This window comes from Microchirus variegatus (assembly GCF_963457635.1).
Source record: "Microchirus variegatus genome assembly, chromosome: 3".
In the NCBI taxonomy this organism is placed as follows: Eukaryota; Metazoa; Chordata; class Actinopteri; order Pleuronectiformes; family Soleidae; genus Microchirus; species Microchirus variegatus.
In genome coordinates, this window is record NC_139804.1 from 13,598,816 (window position 1) to 13,612,800 (window position 13,985).

At 40.3% G+C, this 13,985-nt stretch overlaps 1 protein-coding gene across 2 annotated transcripts in view; it reads left to right on the plus strand.

Annotated features, from left to right (window-relative positions):
• Nucleotides 1-13,985, plus strand: part of nr6a1a (nuclear receptor subfamily 6, group A, member 1a) — a gene marked incomplete at both ends in the record, with an annotated part of 88,979 nt that overhangs the window by 50,061 nt on the left and 24,933 nt on the right. The window contains one exon of one of the 2 annotated variants that reach the window (XM_083886223.1): nt 3,789-3,812. The exons of the other annotated variant lie outside the window; for it this stretch is intronic. Coding sequence (XP_083742349.1) covers nt 3,789-3,812 — 24 coding nt within the window. The remainder of the gene's footprint in view (nt 1-3,788; nt 3,813-13,985) is intronic. 2 annotated transcript variants of the gene reach the window in all.

Here is a 13,985-nt window from a genome sequence, read left to right on the forward strand (position 1 = left end):
GTCTCCGGGTTTCAGTTGTACACTCCGGAAGTAAAATAAATGAATGTAAAAGTAAATTAATGTTAAATGCTGTTTTTTAAACGGTGTTTTTTTGTTTTTTGTTTTTTTTTAGATAAATGCTGCAGTAAAAAAAACCAAAAACACATTTACTTGAACATGAACATCTTTATTAGAAAATTTGCAAAATTCTTAGGTTTGCTGCGCTCTCTCAGCGTGTCAGTATCCTCAGACGTCATGTTCATTAACTGCCAACATGTGCACACCCCACAATCAACATCAACCCTGTATTGTTTCTATAGTATTATTTCTGTGCCACATGCATTTGCGTGAAACTGCTCCTGATCTGTTCCTTTAAAACAATCCTAGGCTACACTGCTGGCGTCTCTTGTGTGGTAGCCTGTTGCATGCACACACACTCAAACACACTCACATAGCATGTGGCAGCAGCTACTTTCTAGCCTAACTGGAAATGTATTCACTGCGGGACTAATAGAGGACAATCTTATTAGCATTTCTTGAGCTGTGGCGTTAAAACATCATGAACATTAACTTTCGTCCAAAAGTTCACCGGTCAATTAAAACTCTAACCCTTCAAAATTTCACATTCTTAAACTAGGTCCATTTAGCGCTGGAACACCGTTCACCACTGCCCTCCAGTGGAAAACGTGTGGTCGAAGTCGTCTTTTCCCAGCAAGCTGAAGTTGCTAAAGTTAGAGCACGGATGCTCACTGAAATGAGAACCATAGAGGGCAGAAAGTTAGATATGGTATGCTAGAAGTTGATCCATTATCCAACTTAATAGCCTATTCTCTGGCCAAACACTTACCTCACACTATCTTCAAATGCTGTCCTGTCCCGCTGTCATCACATAATATGGATACAGTGTCTCTGGACCGCGCCAAGTCTCTTTTGGTTCTTGAGACAGCACCAGCGCACTGACAATCGGATGACAACATTGAACACAACACAACAGAAAACAACAAAACATTCCTGCTTGGTTTGTCTCAACGAGATGTCGAGCTTTGTATGAGGATAAACTGTCGCCATTTGCCTCGACTTCCGTGGTATATTAACACCGATCACAAGGGAGTGGCATTTTTCTGACACCCAATGAGCTGACTGTCGTGGGCGAAACCCAGTCTAGATTCACCCTAACCATTCTGTACCGTTTTACTAACCCTAACCCTACCCCAGGGACAGGTGGGGCTTGTTACTTTGGCACTATTCCTAATGGAAATGTGCTGTCAGAAGGTCACTAACACAGTCTCTAGCTCTTCAGTAAGATACCATACATTCTCTGATGTTGCCCCCACATACTGCAGGTTTTTTGGGTGAAATCTTCCCACAGAGCTTGGTTGGAATATTTTTAGACTACACACTGCCCAAGTGTGCAGTTAAGAGAGTTGATCTGAGAAACAACTCTATGAGCTCCCCCACTCTCCCTCCTTCTGCTCCCAGCCCCCTTCAAGGACAGCTCACATCTCAGACAATAAGGTAAAAAGGATGTTCAATGTTTCCTTGTGGTGAAAATACAGTGCCTCAACCATGACAGGCCTCATGAAATGTTCTCATATTTAAACCTCATCGCTTCCTTGGTGAAGTGAAATTATAGCAGTTCTGTGCACACACATTTCTAAAGCAGAGAGCTCCCTCACCACCACCACCCACAAACATACACAGAATAATTCATTTGATGCTTTGATAAGCGAGAACGGACGCAGTAAGGTATAATTCATATGCCCCAGATCAGCGTGGAGTCTCTTGCTTCCACAGAGTGTCCCACCATCTCTTATCCCCCCCCCCCCCCTTAGTACCACTCTCCTTTCAGGACTCACTTGTCTGGTTGAAGAAGGGCCCTATTTATTATTTAAATCCCTCCATAATTCATCCATTGCCCACAAATACGCCCTCCACGGCTCGCTACTTGTCGAGTGCAAATTAGCATGAACCCCCGTATCTGTGAGTCTGAAAACAGAGCAGGAGGAGATAGCTCTGTCCAAAGGAAGACAGTTCGCTGCTTACTCCTGCAGCAAGCTCGCCGTGATGTGATGCCGTGTGACACATTGAGTCTAATTTGTAGCCCAGAGAAGCAAACAGCTGTGGCCTATTTTGTTCAGCTCTTGTTGGGGTGATGTCACTATTTTCTGCCTTGTAAGGCTGCCTCGCTCTTGGCACTTGGTTGTGTGTGAGGATGTCAGGAGCATTTCACCGTGCTGCTGATGAGGAGGGCAGACGTTAGATTAATCTGAGAAGTCATGTAAGGCTGTTCAGGGCATTTTCTAAGACATCTATTAATTGGTGTTAAATATTCACATGTGTCCTGTCGTTAGATCTGATGTGACTTTGGTTTTATAAATAATGAACATGATAATGCATGCGTGGAAGTGTTCGGGGGATGGGGAGTTGTCATAACGGGTTAGGGTTACCGATATACTTATTTCTCTGTGCCCAGTTGCAGAGTTCAGAGTTGCAGAGAATAATTTGTCTATACTCGTACAAAGATATACATTTTCTGTTTTTTGCACTATAAAATAACCATAAAAATAAGAATAGTTGGAGAGGGCGCAAGTATAAAAAAATGCAAGGAGGTAGCAGACTATTCTGCCTGTTGCCTGTTGCCGCTTATACCTTTTTGCACTGATGTGAGGGTTCCTACCTCAATTTCGTTGTACTTTGCAATGACAATTAAAGATATTCTATTCTATTCTATTGTTTTAGTTTAGTCACATCGAGGGGAAATTGGTGTTTTCCAATGTCTGATAATATATTTTAAGGCTGATACTGGTATTGTGCCTATAATATTGTGCATCTCTAGATAAAATTATTATCCTAGTAGTATTCAGCTGTGATGTCACATATGGAAGCCTGTTTCTGCCAGAAAAAAAAAGAGGTATAAAAACTGCTGGTTCAAGCTGCTGGTTCACTGCTGCTTAGGTAGCGTGAGTGGTTTACAAACCTCAGTTTCTCAATAGTGAGATAAAGCAGCAAACATTTTTGTCACGATTTTGCAGACTCCGGTAGGAATAGATTTTAAAAAGGGAATCTTGTATTAAGAGGCTATCACAGCACAGTCAGCACTGACTTTGTGTCAGCCGACCATACAAACCTTTAACTATTACTTCAAACGACTTTTTTAAGGTCATTAAAATGAACTTCTATATGGAGGTTGATTACAATGTGATGTAGGCAAATATCCTTAGAATTCTGTAACATCCTCGAATATCATTTCCTGACTCGTTGATCTACCTTACTCTGGTGCTTGCCTGATGTTTCTAAAATGATTTATTCTTGAGCACCACCAACCCCATTTAGAGAATGTCTGGCACAGCGCTGACAGACAGAATCTTCTCTCGCGGTTAAAATCTGTAGTGTAAAACATTGTTGATGCGATTCTACTCACTCAGTACTAACTTACTTACTTTTAATTGCACATAATACTGTTTGAAAATGTAACTCATAATATCTTGTGATACAACAGATCTCTGAGCATGTTCTGTACTCGCTTGTTTCCGGGTCAGATTGATGGTTATTGTGGAAATTTATGAATGAATTCCAGAACACTGTGATACTTGAACCCCACCTCCTTGGCTGTGATTTACCTACATCATCATGCTCTTGGTTCAAGTCTGCATACCTGTACCTTCCTGCAGTTGCAGGCTTCTACATGTCTGGGCCCAGTGTCCCAATACAGCATGTAGACGTAACATCACCAGTGAAAAGGCCTGACATTCCACCTCTATTGATTGTGTGTATTGATAAGGGTTTTGTTTTTTCTGTCTTTTTCACAGATGCAATCAATGAAAGTAATCTAGGTAAGTGGAATACTCTTGAGTTTTGATGTTATGAACTACTTGTACCACCTACAGTAAATGGTACTACTGTTGTTATATATATAAAAAACATCCTCTACATGTGCCAAGTATTTAGCTTGATCTCCCCTTACACTTGAACAATAACACAGCTCTGGTGATACTGTAGTGGAACCTTAATTAATGTGACTGGCAAATCCGGTGTTTGTCTTACTATTTCATTTAATGAAGTATCTGCTGTAAAAAAAAAAAGAAAAGACTATTACGCCAGGTTTATTCAAGACATCCATACACGTCGCATGAGCTAAACTCATTGACAGCTCGCTAATATATAAGAGCAGCTTTAAGTCGCATCACTTCATTCCAAATTCACCTGATCACAGAATTTGACAGACAGAAAAAACAACAGAGCTGGTGGTGCCTGCAACTTTTGCACAGTAGTGTATATACATATACTTTGAATATAAGCAAAGAAAGTCACATTTGTAGTAGGAATTGTTAATGTGAGCTTTAACAATTCTGACATTGTTAAAGCTCACTTTCACTGGCTGCAAGTTAGAAAAATATTGCATGCAAATCACTGCCCAAAAATCCCAGAAAAACATCAGGTATATAAAGGCAGAACTCTAAAACAACTGGAAACACATGGTCAAATGAATAGAATAACATTCAGCACAGCCACAGCTCAGTCCTCAGACAGGTAGGTATGTGCCTGTACTGATTACACTGTGTGATTAACACAGTTACACAGACTGTAGGCAACAACATGGAGGCTTGCCACATTCCAGCTTTCCACCTACAGCGAGGAGAAATGCTCCTGGGCCAACCTGCCTCTTCAAAGTGTCCCGATAATTCTGTGTTTGCTTTAATCTGCTTCAAGTGTAAGATGAGTGGGGTTTACTGCGTTAGGACATTAAACACGCCGTCAGGTACAGTATGTAGTGAAATTCCGTTGATCGTCATATATTACTGCGACAGAGAAGGATCTATAGTAACAAATAACAAATTTGTTGATTACTTAGTGAAGCGTCAACGTTGTAATCAATCATTTCAACGAGCTCTCTGAGCTTTCAGCTTCTTAAATGTGAATATTGTCTTGTTTCTGTGCTCCATGTGACAATGAAAACATGAAAACATATATTTCTATGGCTTTTTAGTAAAAAAACTATCCAATGAATCAATTACTAAATTAATTGTCAACTATTTTGCAAATCAAGCAAGTGGTTTGAGTTTATATATATAACAAGTGAGTTCCATATAACAAGTCATGAAAACTGATTCATTTTGGTTTGCAGACAAAACAAGATATTTAAGAACATCATCATTTCAAAGTTCTTTTAAACACCGATCAACATTTGATGACATTTTATGGACTACACGATAATGACGTAGAGATAATCGATTATGAAAATAAACGTTACTTGCTACCCTAAACCATGGTAAAGACTGAAGGGTCATGAGTTAATAGAATGATTGACAATTTTACTCATCTTGCATTCTCTTGCTCTTCCATTTTGATTTCCTGTGCTCCAGTTAGAGTGATTGTTCACCCTTAGTTTACACTCTGATGTTTTTTTTTTTTTTTTTTTTTTTTTTAAATAAAAAACCTCCAGTTTAATCTGTGGTGACAGTTAGCCTTAGTTGCAGCTGTTATGTTAAATGTCTCTGCACAGTTTTAACGTTTAAATTCCTCATCACATCACAACCTTGGACAGCAGCCTCACTGAATGTTGAGCAGAGATGAGGCTGTTACGTCTTTGTTTGCACACCAAAGTCAGTGCTACTGGCCTGTGCTAGTGCCTCTGCCTCTCTGATTAGAGGTCTCCTCAGCATGTAATGACAGAATTGTGTTCCTGTCACTTCCTGCTGCTCACAGTGGGCTAATAGTCATGTTAGCCCACTCAGCATATCATTAGCTCTCTACCCGTAGCCCAATGAGGGGCAGGTCTATCATTTTAAGGCCAAACCACAGGGCAGGCAGGCAGGCAGGCTAGAGATCACAGTAACACCGGTGCTCTGAAGCTGCAGTGTTTCCACCCACCCTTCCCCAATATCCGCAGACATACACGTACTGTTTTAACACTGAGGAGTTTCTGTGATCCAGGCGAGCAGAGGATGATTCCATCAAAATCACAAGTTGAAACGCACTCCTAGTTCCTGACAGTGATCGGATGATTCATGGTTATCATTCCGATGATTAGCAGGCTTGCGTAGTATCTATCAGAGCTTGGGCTAATCTGCTTTGATTATTAGCCTCTAAGCCTTCCCTCCATGCTGGGCTCGCCGACGACACATTAATGAGAAATTATTCTCTGCCCATATTCATATTAATCTATCGGGCGCCTACTTGTCAAAACCGATAATTGTGTTGCCATATTTCGGCTTACTTCCTTAAGAATGCATTTGCAGTTTTCCTTTCGCTGCACGCATGCAATCACTCCCCCAGATGTCTGTGTGATGGAATAGTAATCAATTATTACAACTGTACACACTTCTTCACAATCCTCTCAAACTGTTCGCTCGCATTTTTTTGAACAGGCTTATAAATGCTCTATAGTCAAAAGCGAATTTATTAAAGGGATAGCTTAGGTTTAGAAGGCACAAAGTCACCCCTGCATGCCCTTTGCACCTGTGTTTACACCAGGTAAAACAAAAGGGTCAACTATTTATGACGGAGTATTAGAGCCACATTGAGAAAAAAGATTATTCTCGTAATGTTACAACTTTATTCTCGTTGACCTAATATTATGACTTTATTCTCGTAATGTTATGACTTTATTCTCGTAATGTTATGACTTTATTCTCGTAATGTTATGACTATTCTCGTAATGTTATGACTTTATTCTCTCAGGCCTAATGTTATGACTTTATTCTCTTCGGCCTAATGTTATGACTTTATTCTCTTAGGCCTAATGTTATGACTTTATTCTCGTAATGTTATGACTTTATTCTCTCAGGCCTAATGTTATGACTTTATTCTCTTAGGCCTAATGTTATGACTTTATTCTCGTAATGTTATGACTTTATTCTCTTAGGCCTAATGTTATGACTTTATTCTCGTAATGTTATGACTTTATTCTCGTAATGTTTTACGACTTTATTCTCGTTGACCTAATATTATGACTTTATTCTTGTAATGTTACAACTCTTCTCGTAATGTTATGACTTTATTCTCTTAGGCCTAATGTTATGACTTTATTCTCGTAATGTTATGACTTTATTCTTGTTGACCTTATGTTATGACTTTATTCTAGTAAGGTTATGACTTTATTCTCGTAGACCTAATATTATGACTTATTCTCGTAATGTTTTGACTTTATTCTCTTAGGCCTAATGTTATGACTTTATTCTCGTAGACCTAATGTTATGACTTTATTCTCTTAGACCTAATATTCCGACTTTATTCTCGTAATTTCCCCCGCCCCAATTTTTCTCTTAGTCTGGCCCTTATACGCCATCGTATCCATTAAACTATATTCCCACTTAAATCTCTTTTTCTTTGTCTCGCTGTTATACAGCTGTCATGTCAGAAAACTGAACTCTGTGTCAGCGATTTTACATCACAGCACACAGGATTCAAATTAATTCAAATGTTCTGTGACTCCAGTATTTCAAATTGTTTATCCAGATTTACCTCAGTGAGAAAAACAGCGGTAGCTCCTATGTCACTGTGATCTAAAAACACTGATTCTATCAATGGGGTTTCCTGGGGTCTCTGCTGGCAGCCATGTTTTTTACTAAGACTGTATGTCTTCTTCTTGTACTCCACTTTAAGCACATTGATCTTTCTGTTCCGAGCTACAAAAAACCCTAAATCTATGATATAAAATGTACAGATGATCAGTGCAGACACAGCGAGAAGAACAGCCATAACTGTTGGTAATCTCACCTCCGACTGGGTTAGATTAGTTACAGGTGCTCAGAGGGATGCTGGCCTGGTCTGGCTTGGCCTGGCTTGGTCTGGCCTGTACCACCTGGTGGTTATATCATGCACACCATTAAATGTGACAGACATCTGTTTGTGATTTCACTGCAGCACAGGTTGATGCTGAAAGTGAAGTGAAATCCTTTCAGAGTGGAGCACGTGAAGTGCTAAACAGACAGCGGCAGCTTGTACGAAGCATCTGTTACATGCATGCATGTCGCGTTTGAATCATTTTACACACACACAAAAAAAAACAACTTCTCAACATTTTACAGCTTATTGGTCACGGTGGGCTTTTAATTTCAGCCACAAGTCGCCCTGCAGCTGAAACGTCATGGGAAATAAGCCAAACCTGATATATTTAGCAAAATTCCAGGCCTGTGCCTCCATAAGCCAGATAAGAAGTGCATCCTTTTTTTTTTGATCCACATCTTAGCAAAGCTGTGGGTCGATCCTTGAGTCAGGGGGATGAGCTCATAATTATGAGTGAGCGTGACCGTGTTATACAACGCATACGCGTCTTCTCTCTACGCCATGACCTTCTCTGCTGAGATTTGCGTCCGCCTAGCTTTGCCCTTTTCACAGGGCATGTTGTGTAAGTAAAGGGGCACGACGTGAATAACATTGGTATTTGCACAGCAGCCTGTGCTGAGTGGAGAGAGAGCTAACTGGAGCAGGAGAATGGTGCTGTTCGGCAAGGCTCACGGCTGTTATTCCTGCAGGCCATGAGCGTGAAAGGAGCTAATGCCATCTGACAGTTCTGGAGCAAGAAGAGGAGGGCTGGACAGAAAAGGAGAGAGATGGGGGGGGGGTGGGTGTTAAGAGATAGAGTATGGTGTGGTGTTGGAGGATAGAGAAATAGGGGATGAACTAGATATGGACAAAGAAGGGATGAGGACTATGTGAGGGGAAGGGCAAAGGAAGTGATTCTGCAGAGACCTCTTTTGTTACCTACTGGAGAAAATGGCCTCTGAGAGTCATCACTTTTTTATTATCTGACGTATTAAAAGTCAGGATATTCCTGCAGTTGTTTCCTTCTTCTTACTCTTTTATATGTGTTTGACCAAGCACCACTCAGAGTGCCAGCACATCCAGACTAGGGCTGCATGGGGAGAGCCGGGAGTTCTGGGTAGCACTGGGGAAGGACAACTATTGCAAGGGAATGCACAAAAGTATTGTGAGCATTGCTTGATGTACGTAGACGAAGCCTACGCAGAACAAATGCCCCATCTCTCTCCGCTATTGATGTGCGATTCCATGCAGAACAATGAGCAAGCAAGCGAGCAAAATTACTTGATGCCTAACAAATGCAAATGCATCTCTGGCTCACCGAATAAAATTTACTAATTTCTCCAAGATCTCAAGGATAATCGCTTTTCAACCCTTGAATATGAGGCAATTGGTCCTGGAAAGTCCTTGAATTGTATGTCAACCAAGGTGTGGGATTAAAACGGATTGAAAAGGACTCTAAAATGACCTCTGACAGTCATCGCTTTTTATTGTGTGACGTATTAAAAGCAGTTTTATGAAAACATGTGGTCCAGATCACACGTTAATTTTCCAGAGTGTGTGTGGGGGCAGTGGGACAGACTCAGTCGCAGCTGTCGAATAGAAAATGTGGCTTTGCGGGAATTCGCACACTTTGATCAAATGTCTTACCAGGGAGACATTGAGGGAGCATGAGCTGGACACTGTTGATGTAAAAACATTTCCACTTCTTGTCTCCGAATGGTAAAATCGGTTTTACTGACAGACGGAGACAAAAGACAGGGGGGGGGGAAGATAGACGGCAGACAGAGAGAGTGGGAAGTGTGAGGTTGGGATCCCACTGTAATTTGACAGGCTCCAGTCCCACTTGGGCTTCAGCGGCAGCTCTTTTGAAGGAGGCGTACAGCAGACGCCCTGCTGCCAGCCTAACCTGTCATTATCGACACAGCGGAGACGCACAGAGATGCTGCTGCTGCCGCTGTGTCTTCTTTTCTCATTCTCCTTAAAAAAAAAAACGCTTGTTGAGGGTAAAATCCAATTGTAACGTCATGTCGAGGCTTGAGGCAATGCGGAAATTTCCTCTCTCTGTTTATCAGATCAGAACAAGCGCAATGTACAAATGATGCATTACCTACAAGTGTATCTTACTGTATTTTATATAGTGCTGGGCACATTAACGGCATTAACACATGGCGTGTTTCCATGGCGACTGACCGGAAAAAGACGCGCACAGTGTTTACGTGACGCTCGATTGTTAAAATGAGTCTCTAAAGTAACACAGTTTTACGTCTCGTGGCAACGGAGTCCAGACACCGTTTACCACTTAGCTCTGTTAGTTGCCTTAGCTCCTTTAGCGCCGTTAGCGTGTCTACAGTCGAAGTGGAGCGGTATGTTTATTAAAGAAAAAGAGCAGTGCTACAAATAACCAGCGTACCCGTGTACTGCGTAAGTGTGTCTCTGTTTTTAAAGTTTAGCGTTACTTTAGCGTAATGCAGTTAACGTGCCAAGCACTAATTTTATACGATTTACCTGTATTTTTATTAAATGTACAGAGGTAGCTTTCTTTTGGCCCCAAATGGCTGTTTGAGCCAAAATGGCTGCCTTCCTGTTGGGTTTAGGTGATTTACAAGAGCCTTTTTTAAATTAATTTTTTTACATCTTATCTTGATAAAGGTGTAGCCAATTTTAAACTGTGTATGTCAAACCGTTTGCTGGGGCTGTTTATTTTAAATGTTCTAGGGGGCGCTGTGGAGCCATTCTGCTGTGCACAGTCCTTGGACCCACATCAGAAGTGTGTTTTTGTTGTCAAGTCTGTGAAGTTGCATGAGTATGTGACCATCTGTGGGCTCTCAGGATGCATTTTTGCCAATTTGCACCATTACCACTGTAACAGCATTTTGCGATTATAATCTACAATGCATTTTTGGTTATGTCCCCAATTCTGAGGTGGATACAGTAAATCCTGTGAGAGCACCATATACAACTGTAAACTATTTTGTTTATTTAATGCTGTTGATTACCCATCTTTCTTTCTGCTGCTGACTTTAAAGGTCTGCACAAAATGACCACACGCTGTGCTGTGCTTGTACTAATGGCACGTCAAATTATATATGAGAATATAAAAGCAATTTATGATATTACTGTAATTGTTAAAAAATGCTTTAAAACTGATTTTGCTGTTGTTTCTAAACAGGCAGTATGTTATGTACTATACATGTGCTGCCAAAATGGAAATTAACACAATTAACTGCATCTGAAGTGTAGCTGCAACTGAGGAACTAAAAAGGCATGAACCAAGTGGCAAAGCAGAATCTGTGAACTGGATCTAACTGTTTTAGTTCCTAGTGGCAAGTTTTTGTTGCTGTTTTTTAGTTTTTCTCATTTTAATAAGCTCCTTGTTTGGGTTTCCTTTTGTTGACAAATCCCGTGAATGTACCTGAATTCAGATTGAAATTAGTTTGGCCTGACGGTATATATTTTCCCAGTATTTACTTATTTAGAATACAGCTTAATCGAACAATTAGGTTTGTTGAATAACCACTGCACCATATGCTGTAGGGGTGGGTATTACAGGGTTCAGGGATGCATGGTTTGCGATAATAACAAAAATATAATATAATAATAATCAATATATGGAAACAATCATACGGTGAAACACAAACAAATATCAATATCTGCCCAGGGGTATTGATTTTTTCAAGCTATGGTTATGGTATCAGAAGGTGAGGGTGTGATAAGGATATATCACAAAATTTTGACCCCCTACTAGTATTTTGGTATATTTTCAAGTCATGTGAAATTAACTCGCAATTAACTTTTAACAAGATACAAGTCATTGCATTCGAGCTAAATTTAGCAAAGCAAATTTGAAGAATAAGCGTCATTAACCCTTTAAAAACCTAAGCCTCAAAAATGTCCATCTGGACTGTTTTTGCTTAACCATAAAAAGGGTCAGAAAATATCCTGTAACTAAGTGCTTTTCCCCATTTTTCAACAACTTTCAATATCTGGCAGTGATTTACAATTTGCTGCATGTTAAAATAGTGTACTAAAAGCATAAGTTTTTCATTTAAAAACACTCTTGTTTGATATGTCAAATTTGAACACCATAACACATTACTGTATATGAATTACAGTGGTTCTGTGGCACATGGTATGAGTTTCATGTTGGTTTACTGTCCAGCTTCTTCCTGTCTGCTGTCAAGAGTACTAGTACTTCGTATAAGATACCGTTGGAATGAGACAGAGGGAGGACATCCCTCCTCCAGGTTGTTTCCCAGTAGTACTGATGAGATTCTTCATACCAGGTTTGGGGTGGGGTCTTCACTGTGAAGCTCACTCTTAACATCTTGCCGTGTTTATGTTTGGTGCGATTCTTTGATCTGTGTTGGATGTCTTTAACCACACCACTTAATAAATGTACACGTAGCTTCATAAAATATGTGGCACGACACTAGATTTAAAACACAAGAACTTAGCCATGATGATCATGCTCCTATGTGGATCACTGTGTAATGTTTCATAACCACTTCATCGTTTAAAAGCTGCATTCAGAAAAAGTGAGCCATGGCTGGAAGATAAAGCACTTCAGCTGACAGAATCCAAATAACATCAAAGGAGGTTTTGGATGTTTGGCAGCAGACGAGACGATTAGCAGCAGCAGCAGCAGCAGCAGCCTCTGCTCCATTATTAAAGCTGCTGGCCCACATCTATAGATAATAATGGCTGCTCGGCTGCCTTTCAGGTCACAGACTGCTCCACTTTGATCAGCGTGTTTGTGTTTGTGAGTGAACAAGTCAGCTCATGCTGATGAATTATCAGGCTCTTTGTCTGCTGACAAGAGCTCACATGGAGCTCTGTGTTTGTGTGATACTGCCCTCTGCTGGGGAAGTGGGCTCTCACCACCCTGGCCTTCTTATACCATAGCCTGGACTTCTCTGTTACCCATGGAAATTAAATCTGCTCCAGCCATTAAACGTTCTAAATCACCCACATATTCCTATCTAGATTTTAACATTTTATTATGTTATTGTTTTACTTTTATGTTTTATAAATGTTATGTTGCTGTACCTTTAACTTTGTAAAGTACCTTGGTTGTTTATACTTGACAATAGCCTGGCATTGAAAATGAGTGTAGGCTACTATCAGTGTAATACCTCCACATTAAAATATTTGGACAATTTGGAATTGTTAAGCCATGTCGAATCACTCGGTGCTAACTACGAAACAACTATTAAAAGACAATGTATATGTTTTCAATCGACAGTGGTATTTCTAATCGTTGACGTCATATGAAGTCCAATTTTTCATCTTAACAACAACTTATTAAATTACAATTAAATTTCATGCATGTTGGAAGGAATTCATACAGTTAATTCAAGTTGTCAGCCTTGCATTCGTCTACAGAGCAGCCAATATATTGATGGCATCTCAAGTCGTATTTTTCCATCACATTTAAATTGAGCTGCAATGTCGGTATTGAACTACAGCTTGACTGTCGCATTGCATTGCAAAGCACTTTCATATTAGCTTGACTGTATATCAAGTTAATCTGAACTCTGACCAGGAATGTAATTGCAGATGCAACCTATAGTTTGTTAAACCATATATTTATGCTCCTGCTCTATGATATAAGGCATATGAGGCCTGGAGATTCTCTTTCTTTCTCAACAGGGTTCACTTTGACATTCCCGAAATCTGAAAACCCTCAAATGACCTTTTCCGACATTTGTGTTCTTAAAAAGCTCTGATAGCTGATGCAAACTGAGTCGCATTACGTTCAGAGCTACAGTGTCGTTGTCAATTTTAACACCATGTTCAGACATAAGTACGAGTAGTTACTGCTCAGATTTCAGTACGAAAGTCATTTTGCTAATTAGGCACAATCATTAGCACGAGGAATGACTCTTGAGTATGGTTTGTGTGAGTGGCTGTTTTAGTGGTCATTAAACTCAAAATGCTGGCCAGGTCACCTCAGTTTAAGGCCCTTTGGAAGCTCAGGCAGAGAACAATCTCATTGATCTGCTGCTCATCAGGGCTCTGAAAAGCAAATGCATCTGGGGAATGTGATGTGGCTCCTTGTAAATCTAATCTGCAGAATTGGACACAAACTAAAAACCCTGAGGTCAACTCATGTGCAGCCACAATGAAATGGAACATGCGTTTTTAATACTTGAATTTGGAGGTGACATTTTCAAACAATGGAGGATGTCTCTAACCCTAACCCTAACACACCCAAAACGCTTAGACACTTGTCTTAGACA